This window comes from Microtus oregoni, unplaced genomic scaffold (assembly GCF_018167655.1).
Source record: "Microtus oregoni isolate MIOR12 unplaced genomic scaffold, Mior012 000114F_ref0000099, whole genome shotgun sequence".
NCBI classification, from domain to species: Eukaryota; Metazoa; Chordata; class Mammalia; order Rodentia; family Cricetidae; genus Microtus; species Microtus oregoni.
The window spans coordinates 1,692,697-1,718,742 of NW_024544743.1; the positions used below are offsets into that span (position 1 = coordinate 1,692,697).

At 41.0% G+C, this 26,046-nt stretch overlaps 1 protein-coding gene across 3 annotated transcripts in view; it reads right to left on the bottom strand.

Moving 5' to 3' along the window:
• The window catches only part of LOC121443905 (cytosolic carboxypeptidase 1), a 129,144-nt gene that overhangs the window by 21,866 nt on the left and 81,232 nt on the right, over positions 1-26,046 (bottom strand). For all 3 annotated transcript variants that reach the window (XM_041645660.1, XM_041645661.1, XM_041645662.1), the window contains 4 exons: positions 9,142-9,229; positions 4,023-4,167; positions 1,335-1,488; positions 247-427 (listed from right to left, as the gene is read on the bottom strand). In XM_041645660.1, coding sequence (XP_041501594.1) covers positions 247-427; positions 1,335-1,488; positions 4,023-4,167; positions 9,142-9,229 — 568 coding nt within the window. The remainder of the gene's footprint in view (positions 1-246; positions 428-1,334; positions 1,489-4,022; positions 4,168-9,141; positions 9,230-26,046) is intronic.

The following is a 26,046-nucleotide window of genomic DNA, read 5'->3' on the forward strand; positions in this document are numbered from 1 at the left end:
CTTCTTCATACCTGGCGCAGCTTCCCCAAAACAACTCAAGATTTCACGAAATGACATTCCATAGGAAGAACACTAGCACAGCCATTTAAAAGTCTATCGATGAATTACTCACCAAAGCTTGCTTTCTTCTAGAAAAAAAATCATCAAATCCATTTTCTGAATTAACTTGAACGCTACCAGCTCAGCGGACTCACATAACTGCCACCCTAAGAACTACGACATGGCTGTAACTATTGCTCCACTCACTTTCCATTGATGACACCGTCTGGATTTAGCATAGGGACGATTTTAAAAATGTAGGACTCCCGTAAACTCTGGGCGGTAGGGCTATTACCCATGAGGTATTCCAGTGTTCCTTTCATGACCCAGCTTGCGTTAGTTTCTCCAGGATGGACCCGAGCAGACAAGAAAATATAAGGACGATTTCCTAAAGTGCACATAAAATCTCAATTAAAATGAACAGCTAGCATGTTAAAAACCTGAACGACTTATCACTTTGGGGTCTAGAACTCTCCTCAGTTGTGAATTCCAATGTAAACTCAGGGTAATTCACTATGCGCGCGTGCATACACACACACTACACTAGGCCCTACAGTAGAAAACACAAGCAAGCTGCCACATGAAGGAACTTGGAATGTGAACACACACAGCGCAATAATGTACACTGTTGGAATCACTTTCCTATTTTCTAATGATTAAAAAAACTTGAGGAGAAACAGTTTTACAAGGACTATCACCTGGTAAAGCTTAAAATATAAAACTGCATTTCATCCCCTCACTAACTCTGCATGACAGCACAGCGGGACAGCATGCATAGACTGGCGGAGCAGTCATACGCACTGGCACAATCTACCAACACTGCACTTAGCCCACAATCACATGACTCACCACCCCACACCCATGCACAGCATCTCTTTTTGCTGTTGGTAATTTGAAATACTTATCAAAAATTGAACTATGATCTTATTTTTATTACCTCAGCTGTAAAACTGAAGTAATGTTAAAATTTTAAATGATGGAGAAAAAGCAAGCAGCTATTTAATAGTGCCAGCTATCAAATGTCTCAATTCTAAAATACCGCGGCCCTTCTGCTTCAGCACCTGGACCTGAGAACTAAAAGCATGGCTGTCGACGAAGTGCTGAGAGGAGATCTCAGCTGACCTCACTCTGCAAAGGAGACATGGGAGACACAGAGGTAGGTCTACAACTAGGTGAGGACCGAGACTAGAGCCCTAATCTTCTCAGGTGACTCTCAGTATTATTTCTATATAAATACATAGAAAGCAAACGCAAGTGAGAGGGCGTGACATTTTGAGTGAAGAAGATGGACTTACTGAATTGACAGATATGCTCATAATAATTGGACTCTGGCATTGCTGTAATGGTCACCAGGGGACAGCTGTTTCCAGACAAGGTTTCACACAGCACATCTTTTCGAAAATAAATTTGCTGAGGATTGTGTGCTGATTCCAATTTTTGAAGATGCATCTTGACAAAAATTTAAAAGCAAAGTATATAATCATTTCAAAACTCCCTATTCATATTCATAAGTAACGCATCTAGATATCCACAGAACCAGAAGTAAATCTAGTTCCTAAAACTCTTCTCTAAAACCCTCAAGGCCAAATATAGGCCTCAACCTGTGCAGGACGGGAGAAAGGTGTCGTCTGCTAGCTACACAGCACAGCAGCAGGGTTTCCCTCAGTGGAACCAATATTCTAAATGAGTTCACACAAGCTCAGCTGCCAATCTGATCCATGAAAAACATCTGGTTTGCAAAGCATTTAGAATGTTGGAATTATAACTAAGGTCACGTAATAGCAAGCTAAAACTACATAACAAATTATGAACAATTCCTTCTGATTTCAAGGTTAGTAATATATATGTGTAATGATGAATATATATAATATGCACACATACTTATATATACATATGTGTGTATGTATGAGATATATATATATATATATATATATATATATATATATTTACTTTCCTTGGAGAAAGAACTTTGAAACAGAACTTAACTTAATGTCACTTAGGCCAGGAAGGCTCCTGATGCCACCCTCTACTGAAAAGCAGCCAAGCTTGGAGCCGTCAGCTCTTCCCCTCTGTTCTACAGGCTAGGATGTACAGTTACGTCCTCCAGTTCCCTTCCTGTACGTGACCACCCCTTCAGCACCCTTGCCATTAGACCAGATACTCTGCAGTGAGGATAAATCTACCACACCTGGCTTGATTTATCTTGTTTAGTTTTGATATACAATGCAAACATTCAGCAATCTCACAGTTTATATCCACAGTCTAAGAAAGTGGAGTCTTGGATTACAGAATAAACCTAGTTCTTATGCCAAAAATTAATCTTCCTGCAGAAAAAAATTCAAAATGCGGCCATACTTTCCTACTTTTAAATTAAAAAAAAATTTAGTGCTTTTAATTAAGAAAACTGAAATCCAATTTAGTAAAAATTTGCTCACAGAAAGTTTGGATAAATATCAATTTGTACAAATGATATTTGAAATACATAAATGTTCCTTCCTACTTCTTTTAAACTCTTTTTCATTTGTGGAAGCATGGGAGTTGGCATGTGTGCAAACATATGCAGACGTGTGGAAGCAGGGAGTGGGCATGTGTGCACACGTGTGCAGACGTGTGGAAGCATGGAGTGGGTATGTGTGCACACGTGTGCATGTGTGTGGATGCATGGGAGTGGGCATGTGTGCACACGTGTGCAGATGTGTGGAAGCATGGAGTGGGCATGTGTGCACACGTGTGCAGATGTGTGGAAGCATGGGAGTGGGTATGTGTGTACACGTGTGCAGATGTGTGGAAGCATGGAGTGGGCATGTGTGCACATGTGTGCAGATGTGTGGAAGCATGGAGTGGGCATGTGTGCAAACATATGCAGACGTGTGGAAGCAGGGAGTGGGCATGTGTGCACACATGTGCAGACGTGTGGAAGCATGGAGTGGGTATGTGTGCACACGTGTGCAGATGTGTGGATGCATGGGAGTGGGCATGTGTGCACACGTGTGCAGATGTGTGGAAGCATGGAGTGGGTATGTGTGCACACGTGTGCAGATGTGTGGAAGCATGGGAGTGGGTATGTGTGTACACGTGTGCAGATGTGTGGAAGCATGGAGTGGGCATGTGTGCACATGTGTGCAGATGTGTGGAAGCATGGAGTGGGCATGTGTGCACACGTGTGCAGATGTGTGGAAGCATGGGAGTGGGCATGTGTGCACACGTGTGCAGATGTGTGGATGCATGGGAGTGGGCATGTGTGCACACGTGTGCAGACGTGTGGAAGCATGGAGTGGGCATGTGTGCAAACGTGTGCAAATGTGTGGATGCATGGAGTGGGCATGTGTGTATGCGTGTGCAGATGTGTGGAAGCATGGAGTGGGCATGTGTGTACACGTGTGCAAATGTGTGGAAGCATGGAGTGGGCATTTGTTTACATGTGTGCAGATGTGTGGAAGCATGGAGTGGGCATGTGTGTACATGTGTGCAGATGTGTGGAAGCATGGAGTGGGCATGTGTGCACACGTGTGCAAGCATGGGAGTGGGTTTGTGCACACGTGTGCAGATATGCTTACCCATGTTGGTACATGTGAAAGCAAAAGCTGCCACGTAGTGTCTAGCATTCATTGCTTCTCTATATTTTTCATTTTCTCTTCTGAGGTATGGTCTCTGACTAGACCAGAGCCAAGAACCCAGGACCCAGCAGCTTTTGCTCCCAGCGCTGGGGTTCAGGAGCTCACTACACAAAGCGGTCTTTTTCCTGTGTGGGAGCTACAGACCTAAAGCTGGGACCTCGAGCTTGTGCAGTGAGCGCCCTTCCTCCACCAGCCCCAGGCTTTCATAGTCATTGCATCGTCTCATTTCCACCTGTAATGTTTGCTGAGCCCGAGCCTTCCCCTGCTCTGATTATTTATTCAACCAGAAGCAACTTATCTCCAACTGTCTGATACTTACCCACAATAAAGAGTGATATTCGAAAGTTTACAATCAGCATCTCTCACCTGCAGAGTTGAATATGTATATGGATAGTGATAGGCAAAATAGCAGACATCATCTTTATGTGGGAAGTTCACAGTGAATGTAATTGTATAGTAAGACTTTCCCTTCTGTCCACCTGCAGCAACTGAACTTCTTGAGAAGTGATTTCTGCAATTAAAAAGCATAAGGCATAGATGTTCTGATTTTCCTTTGCTAATTTTATTAAGTGGAATTTCAAAGAGAAAGAGAAAACCCCCCAGTGGATAACTAACTGTTTTATTCCACAGATATTACTCTTCTACTGCCTTGATAAGCACCATGACCAAGGCACCTTATGGAAGAGAGTGTTTACCGGGATTACAGTTTCAGGTTAACGTCCACCTCACTATGACCATCATAGCAGGGAGCACAGTAGCAGGCAGGCAACCACTGAAGAGTAGCTCAGCATTAATGCCTTGACCCATAAGCACGAGGCAGGAAAGAGCACACAGGGGATATTGGGGGCTTTGGAAACTTCAAAGCCTCCCCCCAGTGACACATCTCCTCCAACAAGGCCACACCTCCTGACCCTTCCCTAACAGCTCCATCAACTAGGGAGCGCATGTTCACGCATCTGAGCCTTTGGAGGCTACCCTGAGCAGGCCGTCCAGTCCGTGCCGTCCAGTGATTTCCAGCTTGTTCTTCAGATCCCATGTGGTTAGATCTTGACGCTGTGCATCAAAGGCAGCTCCCTCCCTCCATCGGACAATGGGCTGAGGACTGCTTTCACGGTACACAGTACTAGCACTTCACCATAGTTAGTGTTGAGATTACCACAGGGACATAGCCAGGAAAGATGCTGCTTTTTAATACTTCCTAATGTGGTGTAAGGGAAACTGGCAGCATCACGGCTGCAGTGTTCTTGCCAAAAATAAACCTAAAGTTAAGTTTTTATATCTAACTGACAATGTACAAGAAATCAGCAAGATACACTTGTTAATAGCAAAGGTGCAATCAGCAAGACAAACACAAAACTCCTATATGAGAAATGAGTCAGTTTAACAGGGCGCTGGGAGGGAAGGGCGGGTACACACTGCCCACACTGAGTGGTGTGTGGTGAGCAGGGGCAGTCAGCAGCATCCTCAGAGAATTTTAACAGGGAACATTCTGAAGGGTATTTTCCAATGACTGCTCTTCCCTGCTAGCAGTTGTAGAAATACATCACTTTCCAGCCTTTTATACTTAAAACATGCAATGTGTGATCTTTCATCAAATTTAATGGGGGAAGCAACAAGCAGCATTTACATAGCCCCTGGAAGAATGTGAACACTGGCTAGATGACATTAAGAACTTTTCTTATGTATGATAATGGCAAGGTGGTTAGATGGTCTAAAGGGATCTTTGTGTTTTAGTGGTAAGTATTTCTGGACAAAATATGTGTATTTGACAATTGCTTTAAAAATTCAGCATGGGAGCCCACACGATGGCTCAGTGGATAAAGGTACTTGATGTCAGAGCTGATGACACAAATTCAGTGCCCAGAAACACGTCTTAGAAGGAAAGAACCAAATCCCAAAAGCTGCCCTTTGGCCTCTACACTCAAGCAGGTACACCCACCCTCCAAAACCCAGCCCACAATGTAAATAAATAAATAGGAAGGAACTTACATAAATCAACTTGGAAGCAGGTGGGGTTTTTTTTTGTTTTTTGTTTTGTTTGTTTTTCGAGACAGGGTTTCTCTGTAGCTTTGGAGCCTATCCTGGAACTCGCTCTGTAGACCAGGCTGGTCTTGAACTCACAGAGATCCGCCTGCCTCTGCCTCCCGAGTGCTGGGATTAAAGGTGTGCGCCACCATCGCCGGTGGTTATGAAATACACAAACAAAACTGACAACATGATGGTAAATGTTCAAAGTGGGCAGTGGACATGTGGGGTACCACCCTGTCCATGGCTGTTATAAGTTTAAAGTGGGCAGTGGACACGTGGGATATCACCCTGTCTATGGCTGTTATAAGTTTAAAGAGGGCAGTGGACACGTGGGGTACCACCCTGTCCATGGCTGTTGTAAGTTTAAAGTGGGCAGTGGACACGTGGGATATCACCCTGTCCATGGCTGTTATAAGCTTTAAAGTTTTTAACTTTTGCTGACATTAGTGTTTAAGGATACACTATCAACTTATTTTCTAAAGTTCTAAAATTCTTGGAAAAACAGGGCTTACAGGTCATTTATTCCCACACTTACATATTCACACTGGTCCTCATTAACTCCATCTCTGTGTCTTCAGTGCACAGACAATGGCAAGCACTAAGAGCTAAAGAACACACAAAACAGGTCCAAAAAGGAGCCTGACAGTTGTTTTTCCCTGAGGTGACAGCTAACTGAATAGGCATTTATGCCATCATAAGTAGTCCCATGAAAGTCACAGGCTATAAACAAACATACACATATGTTGACAGAAGAGAACTTTGTTCTATTTATAGCTGACATAACAGTGTCCAATCCTGACTGAATGCAGGCTTTTGGAAAGCAACCCCAACAACACATACAACATAAAAAATAGTTAAGCATTGTATGCTAAAATGCGCTGAATTCCAACTGACCCCAAAACAGCCAGAGAAAAAGCAAAAATGAAAATGCCTGTTATCATCCCTTATACAGAAAAACTTAAATCATGCTATGGTCACACACTTTGCATATGAAAGGATTTGAAATGTAAAGAAATATGGATGTTTTAATATTTAATAGCCTGAGCAGGTCTTCCAAAACCTTGCCCACCAATGCCTAGGTCCCCTCGTTTACTCCAACATTAAGAACAGAAAGGGTGGTCCAGGAGCACCTTTCTACTGAGCTGTCATTAAAACACTACAAGCACTGCAAAGTGGAGATTAGGGCACACACTTCCTTTGTGTCTGCTCCTCATTTATTTGCCACTTATTTTGCTAACAAATAGGGTGTACAGAACCTTACTGAGAGGAAGCCTGTTTCTTTCCCAGAAAGTAACAGCACTTAAAACCTGGGTTTTTCTATCTATCTATCTATCTATCTATCTATCTATCTATCTATCTATCTATTTGATATTCGGGACAGGGTTTCTCTGTAGTTTTTGGTGCCTGTCCTGGAACTAGCTCTTGTAGACCAGGCTGGCTTCGAACTCATGGAGATCTGCCTGCCTCTACCTCCCGAGTACTGGGATTAAAGGTGTGCGCCACCATTGCCCAGCAAGACCTGGGTTTTTCCAAAGGGACGGCAGCAGCTGTTAAATCTGTGTAAATTCTAGAAGCCATCGTCTTCTGATAAAGCTAAGAAGGATGAGATATCCGCGCTGTTAAGGACTACATTAAAGTCAAAACCCACTTATGGAAAACTCAAAACTAACAGGACAGAAGCCAGCATCCAACAGAGATAAAACATCAAGGCCAAAATTATGAGCATATAAAACTCTGTGTGACTGATGGGAAATGATCATTAAAAACTAGAATGTTAAATGGTTAGTTTGGATGCAGAGTTTTTCAAACCTAAGCATTTCCCCTACTGTTTAGCATCCATGTTCCAACAGAAGACCACAGGGAAACTGGAATCTCACGTGGAACATCCAGTGGGCTCTAGTCAAACAGCAGAGGGTATCCTTACGAGCATGAAGAGGGTATTCTATTAGTAAAGAAACAGGAGAAGGCCGAATCCACGCTGTGAACGTGCAAGGTTGTGCTCAGAACTGTGAGTCAGACACTTGTGTAGTTTAAATTTTAAGAGTTTAATCTGAAAGTCTGTGTGCATTACTAAAACAGCTCTGAAAAGACAGCAGCAAGCTGTCCTTCTGCCAAGAGAAGGTGTGACTGACTTACAAAATCGCCCTTTCCAGCGGTGAGACAGCAAGCCATACCTTCTAGCTTTCCAAACACGGACTGCACATAAACGAGCACCAAGTGCCCTCAGGCGTCCAGCACAAGCACTTCGGGATGAAGGGGTCACGAGGAAACCAGACTAAGTGACAAATGATGCAAAGAACTGCTGATAACTATGCAGGAGTCATGTATTGTCATAGTAAATAAAAGAAGCATTAAAGATACAGAGTGGAGGTTACCTAGAACATCAGAGTAAAATGGGAAGCAAGGACTCTAAGGAGTCCAGGTTGTTTAGCAGCAAAGCTACAGTCACAAACAGGACATCTATATCATACACAACACCTACCCTCCCACACAGGCTCAGGGACCACTTCAGAGGAGAAGGAAGAAGAACATTCTGCAGTCTAATGTCTGGGAGGACCAGTCTCACCAGTCTCAAACAGTGACCACTGGACATGACAGGGCTGCTGTGCTCAGGAACCCACAGCAGCTGAGGGTACCTGCACACGGTTAACAGGTGTCCAGTCTGGCCAGGGAGCCATAGACACCTGACAGCTTCTGAAGGGGAGAGAGTCAGTTCTCTTTAAGGGTGTGGCCCCTAGCAGGTCCACCATTCCCCAGTGGATGCCCCCACACACAGGAATATGGGCAGCACAAACTGGCCTCCATGAGTTATTTTAAAAGAGGAGGAAGAGGAAAAAGAAGAAGAGGGAAAAAAGAAAGAGATCAAGTTGGGGTGTTAGGGAGACAGGAGTGAAGTTAAGAAGAAAGAGTGGGGGTTGACTAGAATTAAAAAAATATATTGTATGAAATTCCCAGAGTTAACAAAAATTATGGCTACTGTTGCTGTGTGGAAAAAAAAACATGACCACTGGACAGTGGTGGCACATGCCTTTAATCCCAGCACTCGAGAGGCAGAGACAGGTCATGGACAGCCTGGTCTACAGAGTGAATTCCAGGACAGGCTCCAAAACTACACAAAAACCCTGTCTCAGAAAGAGAAAGAGAGGTTGGGGGGGGGGGGGCCGCTTATTTGGCTTGCACTTCCACATCACGGTTCATCATGGAAGGACATCAGGACAGAAGCCTGGAGACCAGAGCAATGATACTACCCACAGTGGGCTGGGCCTCCCACACCAAATCACTAACTAAGAAAACATACTACAGTCTGCCTACAGCCCAGTCTAGTGGAAGCATTTTCACGATTGAGACTCCCTCTTTTCCAGTGACTCTAGCGTCTGTCGAGTTGATATAAAACTAGCCAGCACACATACTAAGCCTGTTTTCACTGTTTTCGATGGACTTCTGTAAGAATACTTACTTGTAGTAACAAATGTCAGTCCCCATCCGAATCCACCATGGTCTGGCGTTTAGAGCTTCCTGAACTGAATACATAAGTGGCTGCATACCTTTGAAAGAAGAGGAAAGGGAAGAAAATATTTTTTTCAGAACTGTTGATGTAAAAATGAATCTTGTATTTCTAGAAAGCACCAAAAATCCAGGAAAGCTGAGGTACAGTGCATGTCATTATTTTGGGATGTATTAAAAAATTTGAGAGTTCTTCAATTATAATTTACCAATAATAACCCCTTTTAAATTTTAACTAAAATGGAATAACTTCAGAGTGAATGGCTACCATTTTTCTGTTAAATTGTATGTATTCAATCAATTAAAGATAATGTACTCCTTGAAGAAAGTAAAACAGCCATACATAAAGATATGAGAATCTAGGGAGATGGCCCTGAAGGTAAAACTCGTCACCCAAGTATGAGGCTGTGTTCCAGGCCCCAGAACCCACATCTGAGAAGCTGGAGGCAGTAGCACATGTCTGTAATGCTCTTCGAGGACAGGAAGAGGCTCATCCAGCCTGCCTGGCTGAGGCAGCAGCCCAAACAGCACATGCATACACACAGATGAGTATCACTCCTCTAACTCTCCATAGTGTCTCATATGCCATGAGAAAGGCCGAACAATCTGTTTGCTGTCATTCTCTCTCCACTTGAGTGTTAACGTAGAGTGGTGTCCTGGCTTGCTTTATTTCAATTTGATACAAGCTAGAATCATCTGAGAGAAGGGAAACTCAATTAAGATCAAGCTGTAGGGCATTTTCTTAATTAGTGATTGACATGTGAGGGCCCAGTACATGGTAGGTGATGTCAGCCCTGGGCTTGGTGGTCCTAGGTTCCTCAAGAAAGCAGGCTAAGCCTGAGCAAGCCATGGAGAGCAAGCTAGCCTAGTAGGCAGCATCAGCTCCAGCCTCCAGGTTTCTGCCATTTGCGTTCCTGTTCTGGCTTCCTTTGGTGATGAACAATGATGTGGAAGTGTAAGCTGAATAAACCCAAAGTTGTTTTTGGTCATGGTGTTTCATAGCAGCCTACACAGTGAGATCTTATCTTCCCCTTCTCCCTGCCCCCACAAAAAAACATAAAATCACCTCATTTCTTTCCCTAACCTGATACAGTAGACTTTTAAACTGGAATTGAATTAAATCCACGTGTTAATTTTAGAAATACTGACAGCTTTTACTGAGATCAAGTTTGTAGGGATAAGTCCCGCCCCTAAGGGGGCGTGTTCGCCTCTGGCTAACGTTTGCCTATAAATTTGGCGAGCATGCTCCCAGCTGCTACTTCTGCTTTCCTGGTCTCTGCGGGAACGGTGGTTCTGTAAGTCTATTTCTCCATTAAAACTGTATATATATTTTTACAATCTGTCTGCATTCGCTTACGCCGTTACATTTTGGCATCCAACGTGGGCCATTTTGCCCCCGACTCAAGCGGGTAGCCCGCTAGCTAACATAGCACCCTCCTGGGTGCTGTTTTTTAGTTTGTGACTCGGGCCCCAGTGCAGAGTCTGAGACACACTCGGCCACACAGGCACATTCTGCCTGCCTTGGCTAAGTTTGCAGTGGAACCCCACTGCCTGAATTAGCAGAAGCTCAAGTACCTGCAGTTTTGCAACAAAAGCCGCCACAGCAGCAGATTTGGTCTGATACAAAGTGACTTGGCCGGGTGGTGGTGGCGGCGCATGCCTTTGATACCAGCACTTGGGAGGCAGAGGCAGGCGGATCTCTGTGAGTTTGAGGCTGGCCAGGCGGTGGTAGCACATGCTTTTAATCCCAGCACGTGGGAGGCAGAGACAGGTGGATCTCTGTGAGTTCGAGGCCAGCCTGGTCTACAAGAGCTAGTTCTAGGACAGGCTCCAAAAACACAGAGACCACCACTGGCAGGAACCGATCATTGCAGGTAAAAAATTTTTCTTTTATAAATAAAATGTCTGAACACATTACTGTTCAAGAATTTAACAGTTTTTTTAATTGTACCATGTGGGAGATTTTACAAGAAGTATCTATCACCCCACATCTATGGATCCTTCTGGGATTCGTAGTTTTCATTGGCACTAAATGGTTTGATAATAGAAATATGATAAAGTCTTTACGAGACGAATCCAGGATTCTTAAGGCAGAGATTGAACGCTTAAAAACAATTGAGAATGACAACAATATTCTCAAGAATCAGTTTGAAGTTCTCCAGGCTGATGTTAAGGAGAAATTCATTACTATGGAAGAGGGAACAGCTGATCTGGATCGTAAGCTTCAGTCCCTTTCTGTAGGAACTGAAACATTAGTGGCTGATATTAAAGAGAAATTCATTACTATGGAAGAGGGAACAGCTGATTTGGATTGTAAGCTTCAGTCCCTTTCTGTAGGAAATGAAACATTAACTGAGAGAATCAAAACTGCTGAATGTGACAATCTGATTTTGTCTAAAGCTTATGACAGGTTGACAGAAAGATTGTCAATACAAGAAGGCACGGTTAATGCCATAAAAATTATGTCCAAAGATGAGATGTTATCTCTAATGGACAAACTTCATACTTTAGAATACTCAGTGACCCAGGACAGGAGATTCAGACATTGCAGAAGGCAATGGTGAATAGAATTGAAAAGATTGAGGAATTTCTAAATTCTGATGAAGAAGAGCAAAGGGTAGAAAGGCAAATTTTAACTACATCTGTGGGTAAATCTCTCCGGGACAATTTCCACAAAGCTCTACCTACAGCTCTACCTGCCTTTCCAGTAATAACAACAGAGAAGGTGATTGGTTCCAAAAACCCTAGGGTCATCAAGGAGGATACATGGGAGCCTGTCCGTATGAATGATCTCAAGGAAATAAAACAGACTGTCATGAATTTTGGGATGCAAGCCTCTTTTGTTAAAGAGATGCTAAGATCTTGGGCCACGACAAGCAGAGCAACCCCCTTGGACTGGCTCCAGCTGAGCTCTGCGGTACTTGAGAGTGGACCGCAATTGAAATGGAAATGCTTATTCAGGCAAGAGGCTAGACTCTTAGAACAGCAGGAAAAGTGAAGGGAATTGACATTTCCCTAGATAAAATTCTAGGTGAAGGGCTCTTTTCCGACCCTCAGGAACAAGCTAATTTGGATGAAAACACACTCTCCATGTGTACTACAGCAGCCTTAAGGGCTTGGGACAGGGTACAAGACCCAGAACAGAGAATGGAATCATTTGTCAGAGTTAAACAGGGTCAGAGAGAACCCTTTAGTGATTTTTTACAAAGATTAACTAAGGCTGTACAAATAGGGATATCTGACCCAGAAGCAAGACATATAATGATTGAGTCTTTGGCTTATGAAAATGCAAATGTGGAATGCAAAAGGATTTTGGGCCCTTTAAAGCTCAGATCAGCGCCCTTGGAAGAATGGGTCTTGCATACACTCAATGTTGATACATTTGATTATGGCACTGAAGCACGGGTAGAAGAAGCAATTTCCAATGGTAAAAGGAGACACCAGAATACCAAATGTTTTAATTGTGGCAAAATGGGTCATATGAAAAGGAATTGTAGACAACGGATTTTCAGAAATAATAATAATGCATCTTTCAGAAATAATAATAATAATAATGCATCTTCTAGAAATAACAGAAATAGGAGGACTCAGCCTTCAGGTTTATGTAGAAGATGTGGAAAGGGCAGACATTGGACGAATGAATGCAGGTCTACAAGAGATAGACAAGGCAACCTGATACACTCGGGAAATGTGAGAAGGGGGGGCCTCACAGGCCCCCATGGCAAACATGGTTCAGTCATTCCAGTTTCTGCAGAGAACGTGCCTCATCAGGACAATTAGAAAGCCCCATGCCTACTGTTACAAGCAATAATGATCAGAAAGATAAGTTACGTTTGTTTTGGCAAACTTCTATAAATGATCAAAGACCTAAACAGAGTGTGTGTAAATGGCAATTTTATTACTGGCCTGCTGGACACAGGTGCTGATGTAAGTATCATTACCCCAGAATCTTGGCATCCGTATTGGCCTCTTCAGAATGTAAATGTTCAGCTCCTGGGAATTGGAACCCTATCTCGAGTAAGGCAGAGCATGAGATGGGTTGAATGTATAGAGCCAGAGAGACAAATAGGAAAATTAAGGCCATATGTACCCAATATCGCAAAGAATTTATGGGGTCATGACATATTACAACAATGGAATACCGAAATTAACATTCCTGCTACTTCTAGAGCCTATATTTCTGAGAATAATATTAAAAGATATTACAAACGGAGAAAACCGGCCATTCAGACTGTACAAGAACAAGCAATTGATGTCCCTTCAGAGATACCAACAGCCTTACCTCTAAGATGGTTGACTGAGAAACCAATATGGACAAAGCAATGGCCTTTAGCTGAGGAAAAGTTACAGGCTTTAGAACAGCTGGTACAAGAACAATTAGATGCTGGACATATAGAAGAATCTACCAGCCCTTGGAATTCTCCTGTATTTGTGGTTAAGAAAAAATCAGGTAAATGGAGAATGGTGACAGATCTCAGGGCCATCAACAAGGTTATTCAACCTATGGACCCTCTGCAATCTGGAATTCCTTTGCCCTCTTTATTTCCAAAAGGATGGCCTCTCACAGTTATTGATTTAAAGGATTGTTTTTTCACTATACCTTTGCAAAAAGAAGATAGAGAAAAATTTGCCTTCACAGTGCCTACTTATAACAATTCTCAACCTTCGAGGAGGTACCACTGGACCGTCCTCCCCCAGGGTATGTTAAATAGCCCCTCCCTGTGCCAATATTTTGTGAACCAACCATTGCAAATAATACGCAAGAAATTTCCCAAATCTATAGTATGACATTACATGGACGACATTTTGTTATCCGATTCAAACATGGATACCTTGAACAGACTGTTTGAAGAAATAAAGATACTTTTACCTAAATGGGGATTGCAAATCGCTCCTGAAAAGATTCAGAAGGGAGATTCTGTTAATTATTTAGGTTATAAAATAGGTTTGCAAAAAATTAAGACACAAAAAGCACAAATTAGGAGAGATCACCTACGGACTCTTAATGACTTTCAAAGACTGTTAGGAGACATTTCCAGTCTACGACCAGCTATTGGAATAAAACCTGATCTAATAATTCATTTGAACAAAACCTTGGATGGTGATAAAGATTTAAACAGTCCCAGAGAATTAACAGCTGAAGCAGAAAAGGAACTGACAATGATTGTGGAAAAATTACAACAGGTACATGTGGACAGGGTGAATCCAGAGCTCGATTGTATTCTCGTCATACTACCATCAAAAATTTCTCCTACAGGAATTTTAATGCAGAGAGATGATATTATTTTGGAATGGGTCTTTTTACCACATAAACCAAGTAAGAAACTGAAAACTTATGTGGAAAAAGTCTCTGAGTTAATTATAAAAGGCAAGCTGAGACTTCGTCAACTAGCAGGCATAGACCCAGCAGAAATTATAGTGCCTTTCACTGCTGATGAACTAAAGAAATTATGGGAAGATAATGAACCATGGCAAAGAGCTTGTGCTAATTTTTGGGGAGACATTAATAACAACTATCCAAAAAGCAAGAGGCTTAACTTCATAAAGAGAACTTCTTGGATTCTTCCTCGAATCATCCGTGATGCTCCAATAACTGGAGCCCGTACATTCTATACTGATGCCAATAAATCAGGGAAGGCAGGTTACAAATCAGAAGACTTGGGTAAGGTGGAACAAAGTCCGTATAATTCTGTCCAGAAGGCGGAATTATATGCCATTCTTATGGTGCTAAGGGACTTTAAAGAACCTATTAATATAGTTACAGATTCACAATACGCAGAAAGAGTTATTTTACATATTGAAACTGCTGAATTTATACCTGATGATACTGAACTAACCTCATTGTTTCTCCAGGTTCAAGATCTGATCAGGAACAGGCTTTGCCCTATGTACATAACACACATCTGATCCCATATGGGTCTGCCAGGTCCTCTAGCACAAGGTAATGCAGAAATTGATCAATTATTGATTGGTAGTGTGCTACAAGCCTCTGAATTTCATAAAAAACATCATGTTAATAGCAAAGGTTTGAAGAAAGAGTTTTCAATTACATGGCAACAAGCTAAGGAGATTGTAAAGAAATGCCCTACTTGCTCTTTCTATAACCAAACGCCACTGCCTGCAGGGGCTAATCCAAAGGGCACCCAAAGGAATGAAATCTGGCAGATGGATGTGTTCCACTTTGCAGAATTTGGCAAATTAAAATATGTTCATCACACCACTGACACTTATTAAGGCTTTCAGTGGGCAACTGCTTTAAGTTCAGAAAAAGCTGATTCAGTAATCACTCATTTATTAGAAGTCATGGCTATCATGGGTATACCTACACAAATAAAGATGGATAATGGTCCTGCTTATATCTCTAGGAAAATGAAACGGTTTTTTGATTATTACAATATCAAGCATGTTACAGGTACACCATACAATCCTACAGGTCAAGCAGTCATAGAAAGATCAAATCGAACTATAAAGGATATGTTGAACAAACAGAAAGGGGTGGAAAACACCCCCAGAAATAGGTTATAATGCTTTGTTAACCTTGAATTTTCTCAACGCTAATGAGAAGGGAACAATGGCTGCAGAAAGACATTGGATAATGGAAAAGTCTACTGAACTAAATCAACCAGTTTATTTCAAGGATGTGCTGACCTTACAATGGAAGCCAGGAGATGTGCTACGATGGGGAAGGGGTTTTGCTCTTATCTCCACAGGTGAGGAAAAATTGTGGATACCGTCAAAATTAATAAAGGTTCGGTTTGAAGAAGAGAAGCCACTTGGAAAAGATAAATAACAATTCTTTCATAAGGATGGCGAGCATACTGATGGTAAGAAATACAGATAGGTTGGAGGCAGGGTTCTTATCTCCACAGGAAAATACTCATCTTCAAAGAAATTAAGGGACCCTGAATATTTAATTACTGATGGATGGACACATTTTGTAAGTATTAATTTATATATATATATATATATATATATATATGTCTTATTAAACATTTCTTTATAAATATGTAGAGCTGGTTTTGAAGTTGGACTCTGGCTCAGTCCCTCTCCAATTCCAAGCCTGTTATTAAGAGAAAAACCCAGAGTTTCTGGACTTTCTGTCTCATGTCAAGAGCCATGATATGGGACAGAAAGAAATATGAATTTAGAAAACATCTTTGCTTTTCTTCATATCTATCATACTTTTCATTGAAAATATCTATCATGCCTTTCATAGAATATATATATATATATATATGTATGTCTATATATGTCTATATGATTAATGTTTAAGTTTTTCTCAATGAACAATGAGTTTTTCCTGAAGTGACATTTGAAGTTTCCAGGAAGAAGATGGGGCCCCACAACAACAACTCTACCTGGTTGATATGACATCATGATACTGATAGCGCTACTACAAGACCTGTTTTGGATACCAGCTGCACAAGACGATCCCAACTTGGTTAGCTGAAATGGTGCACATCTTGTACAACATTCTGGCCAGACCTCCACAAAATACTCAGAGACTATTGGCAATTTTAAAAGACATTGATCTTGAAATTTAACCATCATTTTACTTTCACAGGATCCCCCAGAAAGAACGTCGCCCCCATGACAGCTGGAAGTAATTCTAGAGGACGACGTCCCCTCTCCCAGTAAAATTTACCCCTGGGTTTAGGGACATCATTTAGGGGTTGGGAGGTTGGGGAAGGAATTTTATAAGCTCAGGGATCATTTTGAAAAAAAAAAGAGGGAAAATGATGGGATAATAGATTTATAATTGTGAGTTACTGCTTTTAGACAAATATATTGGTATCGATTCTTGTATATTGATACAAAGTTAAATTATATTGACTATTGTATGAATGCATGTTTCTATCTCTGTTTAAAACATTTTTTATGTATTGACATATATTGTATTGATAAATATATATTGTATATATTTACCATATTGCAGTGTACATTTCTACCTCTGATTAAGATACTTATATAATGTTTGTGTATTGATATATATTTACCATATTGCAATGTATATTTGTACAGTGTTTATATTTGGAGGTCATTATCCTCATTTGTTACACAGTTGTTTATTGTCTTAGTCTTTAAGTTAGATAGATATTGAGAATTATATAGATAAATAATCATCTAAGTTTGTCATTTATAATTAGACTAATCAGGTTCTTTAGATATATAGAGATTATACTCAGTATAGATAGATAATCTTCGACCTCTTCAAAGAGCTGTAGAAAATGGCCTTTAATCTAACTCAGAGTTTTGTGACAGTGAGACACAATTGCTCCTGGCAACACCGCTCTATTCCCGAGAGAATGTTGAGCACCAAAGACACTCCACCTGGAGCCTTTCTATTTGGCAGAACTGGCCTTTGGGCAAAGAAATGCCCATACCTCAACCACTGACAGATACAGAGCGTGCATCAATGGATAAAACAGGACTGTCATATCCTGCCAAGACAGGGTAAGATAGTTTTGAAAAGTTCCTTGCCTTTAATAATGGTATGTCAGTTATGTTAGGCCTTAGCCAAAGTTGGTTGACTCAACATTGCAAACGAGACTTTGGGTGATTGCCCAGGTAGTCAGTTGTCTCTGTCAATTGTTGCACATTTTGGATATATCTCGTTTGTTAAGTAATATTTTCCCTTCTCAGATCTTTGACGGAGTTGAAGATTATATAATTGTAATTACTCTCTACATTATTTAGACTCCTTGAGATAGCATGTTTAGCAAAACTTTTGTTCTCAACATTGTTTGTTATATTTATTATTTGTTATTATTGTATATAGTTGTATTTGGTTTAGCTCTGTCTTATTTAGACAAAAAGGGGAGATGTAGGGATAAGTCCCGCCCTTAAGGGGGCGTGTTCGCCTCGGGCTAATGTTTGCCTATAAATTTGGCGAGCATGCTCCCAGCCGCTGCTTCTGCTTTCCTGGTCTCTGCGGGAACAGTGGTTCTGTAAGTCTATTTCTCCATTAAAGCTGTATATATAATTTTACAATCTGTCTGCATTCGCTTACGCCATTACACAAGTTTGACTTTAAATTCTACTTTCAGTACGTAATTACTGAAGGAATATTTCACTAAATATATTTGCATTTTATAAGGTTTTTCCTCTCCCTTTCCAACTGACTCTTTCAAAGCTATTTGTTGCTCACCTTCAAAGTGTGTTGCCTGACACACACCAGCCCACAGCAGCGATGCTGCCTCCTGGATCTCCCAGGGAATAACATTCTACTGCGAGCTCCTTATCCACCTAGCCCCTCATAGGAAGTTACTGTTATTTTCTATTTTCATTGCATTTCAGGAGATCACAACCTCAAATGTTGACGGTGAATATACTGGTAAGAATAAACAATTGTTTTCTCTTAATTTTAATCAAAATGTTACATACTACTTGATCCAATATTGGTCAAATTTCTCAGTTCTATTCTGTATAATACAAGCTACAGTGAATAACGCCTGTGTGCCCAACACTGCTGGTCTTAGGCAGATAATGGTCAGTATACTCTCTCAACCCACCTGCCCTAGATGTCAAGTGCTTTTAATGCCACAATTCCCCTATTTCACAAAAACTATTACTGCGTTTAAAAGTCAGGATCATTTTACTTTGGGCCTCTCATTACCCACAACAGAACACCTTGGCTTCTCACACCCCTGATGGGCACACTGTATGCTGGAGGCTTCTTACTGTGGGCCGTCTTAGTTCTGACAAACTACTGTTCCTTTAGCAGTAACTTGTTATATCGGCTATTATTTGGAATCCTGCACCTAGATTCTTAGGTTTCTTATTTCTTAGATTTATTATTTTTAAAATTATGCTTATGTGCATTTGAGTGCAGGTAACCACATGGGATGGAGGGGTAGGGTTCCCTGGAGCTGAAGTCACAGTCAGTTGTGAGGCTCCCGGCACAGATGCTGACAATCGAACAGCAATCACCGCAAAAGCAGCTTGCACTCTCAGCCATAAGCCAGCTCTCCAGCCCCTTAACTTGGCTCTTTTAAAAAATAAGTGTGGAGATCACACTAGGTTCAGAAAAGAAAACTTAAAACCATTTGATTTTTTCATCATTTGCTAAAATAAACAAAAAAAGTATAATTTAATTTTACAGCATTAAAAACCTAATGTATTCTTTTTTCCCATTTTTTGTTTGTTTTGTTATTTTGAAGCAGGTGCCCAAGGTGGTTTAAATTCACTACACAGCTGAAGCTGGCCTTGAACTCCTGATTCTTGTACTCTCCACCTCCCAGGTGCTAAGATGCAGGGATGCGCCACTATGCTCAGCTCTCAGCTTTCAAGAGTTCACAGCATCTCTAAATTTCCACCTCGGGAGGCTGGACAGACAGCTCAGGTCAGAGTACTGATCGCTCCTCTCCCAACACATGGTCACTCACAACTATCTTTAACTCTAGATCCTGGAGATGGTCCTCTACCAACCAGCAGTACCTGACACACATACATGCAGGCAAGACACTCAATCACATTCAATTTTAAAATCATAAATCTACGTTGGGGGACTGGTTAGATGGCTCAGTGGAAAGTGCACTTTTATACAAGCATGAAGACCTGAGTTCAAATCCCCAGAACACATGTGAAAAGCTGGGTGTGGTTATATGTATGCCTATAATCCCAGCACTAAATAGGACACAGAGAGGATCCCTGGGGCTTACTGTTAGCCAGCCTAGCTCCAGGTTCAGCAAGAATCCTGTCTCAAGCAAATAAAGCAGAGACAGATAGGGCACGGTAACATCCTCCTTCAACCTCTGCACCCACACACACCAAACACACACACCACACACCATACATACACCACATACACACCACACATATCAAACACATCACACATACACACACCATACACACATACCACACCACACACACCACACACACCACACACACACACACACCACACATACCATACATACCACACACACACGTACATATCCCATACACACAACCACACCATACATACCATACATCATACACACCACACACACACCATACATATCATACATACCATACATACACACCCCATACATACTACACCACACACACACATCACGCCATACATACACACACACCACACCAGATACACACCACACATAAACACACCACACACATCATATACACACACACCAGATGCACACCACACACACCACACATACCATACATACAACATGCACACATACCACACCACACACACCACATATACCATGCATAACACACACACATACATCTCCTTTCATCTAAACATTGACTTCTATATTTTGCTTTATTTTGGTCTAAATATCTATTGTTTGTTTTCATTAGCTGTCTTCCTTCCCTTTGATTTATGTCCTCCAGTTCCTTACACTCAATACTTACTTTCAGTTATTTCTTATTTAAAAGAATATAACCATTTCGATTTACAAGTTAATGCTGGTTTAGTTATGCTCCCTAAGTCCCTGATAGCTAGTCTTCTCCTAAAATAAAATGTATTATATAATGGGCATTGATTAAATACTAGCAATGAGTCTAGTTCTACAGGAGAACTCAAATATTTAATTTTAATAGCTTCATATAGCTGGTAGTTTATTCTGCTTGACAGATAGTTCTAAATGATTTCTAGCATCAAATTCAATAAATATTAAATTAAAAATAAAAATAAGTTAAAATTTATTAAGTAAATATTAAAATATCTTTTAAAAAGATATTTAAGAATAACTATCATATGATTTCCAAGAGCTGATATATTCTTTACCTTGATCACTTTTCTCTTGATTTCTAACAATAGTCATATCACACTAAAAACTGCAGCTATCTTCTTACATCAATAAGCTTCCCAATGATAAGACGCAAGGTTCCCTGCTGTTTCATGAGCCTCCTGTGCCTCTTTATGCAGACAGTAGGAACTGAAAAGCAGTTGCACTTCCTGGCTAAGATTCTGTGGGTGTCACTTCCTGGAAAGACAAGACATGTACACCCCAAGATGCTTCCAGGGTCCAGTTCAAATGCTTCCTCATGTCTTTGCCAAAAACGCAACCTATATGAAATGTTTGTCTCACATTTGAAGCCCAACATTTTTAGTTTACAATGTTTGTCTTTATTTCATCTTTTTGACAGAAGAAGACAGCGTGTTCCCCCTCATGCCCTCATGGTTTCTTACATGTTTAAGACTATACTCCACTTTATAATGAGGCGTATATTGCTCTTTAACTTCAGGCTCTGGTAGGGAAGGCCGACTTTCTAGAGCTTCATCAGCTTTTGTCATCTTGTTCTTGGCTGGACCTGCATGAGTTCCATCATTTCTCATATCCAATGCTTTTCTCTTTCTTAAACTTTACTCTCAAGACGCTGAAGTACATCCTCAAACAGTCCTCAAAAGTGGATCCTCAAAATTCCAAAGCCAAGTTTGGCTACACTGTTCACAATCTTTACATTCTTTCTTATGTTGTAATTCTTGCTGGGTCAGATTCTATTTTAATAACAGTGATCTTTAGTAAAAGTAATGATTGGAGCTTTGTTCTCTCTCTGTGGTCTCCATGATCACTTTACTCCATAAAGGTCTATGGCCCCTTAAGGGCTGCAGCTTGTGAGCTGCAGGTGCGAGGTCCTTCTGTGTGTGTTGCTTTTATTGGTTAATGAATAAAGAAGCAGCTTTGGCCCGTGACAGAGCGGAATAGAGCTAGGTGGTAAAACTAAAGTGAATTCTGGGAGAAAGAAGGCAAGTCAGTGAGAAGTCATGTAGAAGACAGGAGACAGACGCTTCCACTGGAGCCCACTGGAACTTTCCTAATAGGCCACGACTTCATGGTGATGCACAGATTAATGGAGATGGGTTAGTTTAGAATACAAGAGCTAAGTCTGGTCTACAAGAGCTAGTTCCAGGACAGGCTCCAAAGCTACAGAGAAGCCCTGTCTCAAAAAACTGAAAAAAAAAATATAAGAGCTAGCTAAAAATATGCTTAAGCTATTGGCCAAACAATATTGCAAATAATATAATTTCTGTGTGATTATTTCGTTTCTGAGCAGCCTCTGACAACACACCTGTCTCTTGGTATTCTGGTTTTCTTTTTAAACCATTAAATTTCTCTGACATTAATGCTACAACTTCTGCTTCATTTTGCTTGCAACTTTATCAAATTATTCAATCACAAGTGTTCGGTCACTGAAGGAACACACAGCACCAAGCTGTAACTGACTTTTGAGAGCACCCACCTCCTCCTACCCAGTGATGCTCTGTCCCACCTCAGCCCCTTTAACCCACTTCCTTTCTCCTATTTATCAAACACTTCTTTCTTCTTTAACTAATTTCAGCTGATTTCTTTTTAGTTTGCATTCCCATTCTTTAATGGTCTAGATTAGCTGTTATTTTCCTTAGGTTCTATCAAAGTAATAACTAAGCCAGCAGACCAAGACTAGTTGCCCACATCTCCCATACCCTCTCCTTTCAAAGAAACCTACTGGACACCTTGTGTAATTCTTAGTTCTGTGTCCTGGCCTCTCCTCATGTACTGATTCCTGAATTCTTAGGTATACTAACTGTGCGCTGGCAGCGACAAATGACAGACTCTACAGAAGGTACCTGGCTGTCCCCAAGCTTCTAGAGTCACAATGACATGTCCAGTGTTGGGCTGATCTTCTATATGCAGAAGAACACAGTAGTTTCGAGTACATGATCTGCAACCAGGGCTTAAACTCCCAATCAGCTCTCACAGGACTGCTGAGCACTGACTGCGCTGTGACCTCTGAGTAAAATGAGCACTGAGAGTAGACTGTGTGGAGACACACCAAGGCCTGCACAAGGCCAGCACTGACCGCCGCCTGCCCACAGTGCTGGCATGTCCTTTAAAGGGGAAATGAGACCCTCTCGGCAGGTAACACCTCAGCAGTGTCATGGACACACTACGTCGTCTCTAATTTCCTGACCTCACTGCACCCAGGCAACTCATCCTAACAGGAAGTAGAAAAAGGTTCAGGCTGCGGTGAAGGGGAACTTTAGACTTATCTAAAATGCTCTAATTTCTTTTTAAAGAATGTATTCTGATATTACTTTTTAAATTATAGTACTAATTTTGATAAAATATTTTATAAGTTCTAACTGAATATATCTGGAAATAAAAATAGGCTGCAACACCAGAATTAATCTAATGAGGAAACTTGGATTCTATCAGCTATAATCTACTCAACATACTACAGAAAGGCTGTATTTTAGTAACTGATTAATTCATCAGCCAAAAAAATAAATCTTTTTATTTGCATGAAACAAATATATTAACAAACTGTCCATTTTAAGTTGCCATGGTAGCATCCAATGGCACTAGCCTTTAATAAAAACAAAGGCCAGGGTCAGTAATAACTACAAACATGAAGGGAGATGAGGTGTCTCTGGCTCCAACCATCACATGCCATAATTTACAGGCATAAAGGTAACATTAACAGATGGGGACAAAATAGCTTAAAATAGAGAAGGGTTAACTCTTCAGCATCTCACAGGGACATCAGGGCATGACACTAAAGAGATGAGGAAGCTACTGGTATCGCCTTTCTCAACAACAGATGAATCAATTCAACAAATAATTCAAAATTAGATACTATTCAGACTATTGGCACTTCCAATCTGTTACCTGTAAGTCCAGAAACAGGCAAAGGCACAGGAGTCAAAAAGGGACAATAATGTAGAACAAAGTAGATATCAAGCCAAAATATACTAAACGCAACAAAGAGGTGTTTAAAAGAAAACACTGTGTGTGTGTGTGTATGTGTGTGTGTGTGAGCTGTCTCTTTCTGTAAGTCACACTTCACACTGAACTTATTATTTATGCGCAGAGTGAAGAACAGACCACAGGAAGCAGGGAATAAGCACACTGTTGATGGCAGACTTGGATTCGATAATCACTTGACTATATGAAATAACTGAGAGACAGGAAATGTGGCTCTGAGCTAAACCCTTTTATTGATTTTTTTTAAAAAAAAAAGTCCAACTTAAATGGGGATCCAAGGACTAGTATGTATTTCATGAGCTAATGACAATTTCATGATCCCAACACTAACAAAAAGAGCTATGGTCTGTAGGAACACAAAGTAATCCAGAGTGCTGGGGCATCACTTCAGAGGGGCAACATCTTGACAAAATGTGCAACTCTCCTCACACCTCAAGTTATTTCAATATAAAGCTTTTAGAAAGAGTTGGGAGCCATGGGGGATGGCTCAGTGGGTAAGGTTTTTGCCTTACAAGCCTGAGGACCTGAGTTTGAGCCCCCGGACCCTCGCTAACGTTTTAATCCCTCCCAGGAGATGGGAAGAGAAAACGGGTTTTCTGGAAGCTCTTGGGCCAGGGAGGTAGCGCACTGTACACAGCTGTAAACAGCAGAGATCCTGACTCACCTCAACATTCATGTCATAACATGTATGCACATATTCATCATATATACACAACACACAAGTCATATACAGACATACACAACACACTTCACACTCTTACACACCATACACACATATATACATACATACAAACACAAATACTCATACAACATACACACAAAGTCGACTATCCTAACTAGACTAGGGTCTTTGACAAGTATCTTGTGCATGCTTGTTTTATGCTACCAGCATGAACGTTATGGTCCTCACATCCACTCATCCGTCAACAAACACTTACCAAACAGCTACTAAGAGCCATATTATCAATGTACAGAACACCCCTATGTTCCTATCTCAAAGGAGTCACATACATGTTGAAACAGCAGGGGGAAGCATTAGTAACACAGCTAACTAATATAAAGCCCCTGTAGCAGCAGAGGGAAAGGTCACAACTCAGACAGCCCCAGCTAACCTCCAGGGCATGGGGCGTAGATTCCCAGCTGTGTGCATGCTTAATTACTTAAGAAGGTAGAGACTGATGCAGAGAGAGAATAAAACACAGCCTGAAACTAAAGCTGACTTATTAAATGTAAAACTGCCATCTAGTGGCAATTTAAGACAATCCATTTCAAGTAACAGATAAAGAGGGTATGGAGATAGTGAGTGACACAGATTCTCAAATTTAGCAGAGTATTATTCTCAGAAATATGTTGTAAAACTGCTTTAGAATCATTTGTAAAAAAATAAATAAATAACAGAATCAGAAAAAAAAAGTCCCCCAAAGTGGAGCAGGGGTGGCAATTTCTCTAAATGAAAGCAATGGTAAGGCTGCCCATTTTGGTGAGGCTATTAATGGACCCCTCTGCCTCCTCCTGAGTCCACTTCCAAGTGCCCATCTCTCAGCATCCCCCAGACAAAATGCCCAAGCTTCCTCACAAAGTGGGGGAAAGGGCACACCTTTAATCCCAGCACTCAGGAGGCAGAGGCAGGGGACATCTGTGAGTTCATGCCAGTCTGATCTACAGAGGGATTTCCAGGACAGCCATGGCTACACAGAGAAACCCTGTCTCAAAAAACAAAACAAACAAAAAATAAAAAACAAAACCAAAAAGATACAAAAAGACAAATATTAAAATCAGGGAGGGATACAAAATTAAGTTGTAATAAAAAGAAAATTTTAATGTTTTGATTGTCTACAAATCAAAGAAGTAAGAAAAGTACTAATTTACAGGGAGGTAAAGGTCAAAATTAAAGAAAACTTCTAAAGATGATCAACAGACCAGCAGCTGTGTTTTTTAAAACAGAATATTTTAAATACAAAAGAAAAGCCTGAGCACAAAGACATACACACAACTGTAGTTTCTGTTCACATCTCTGTGCTATCGATGAAAATCTAAACGTCACTCACATAAGAAAACACTCCATGTCAACATTGTCCAAAACTGAACAGCCACTCAGAGGGAAGACAATGGACAGCATGTTTTATTTTGACTTTAATGGGAATGCTACTGATATTTACCTTATG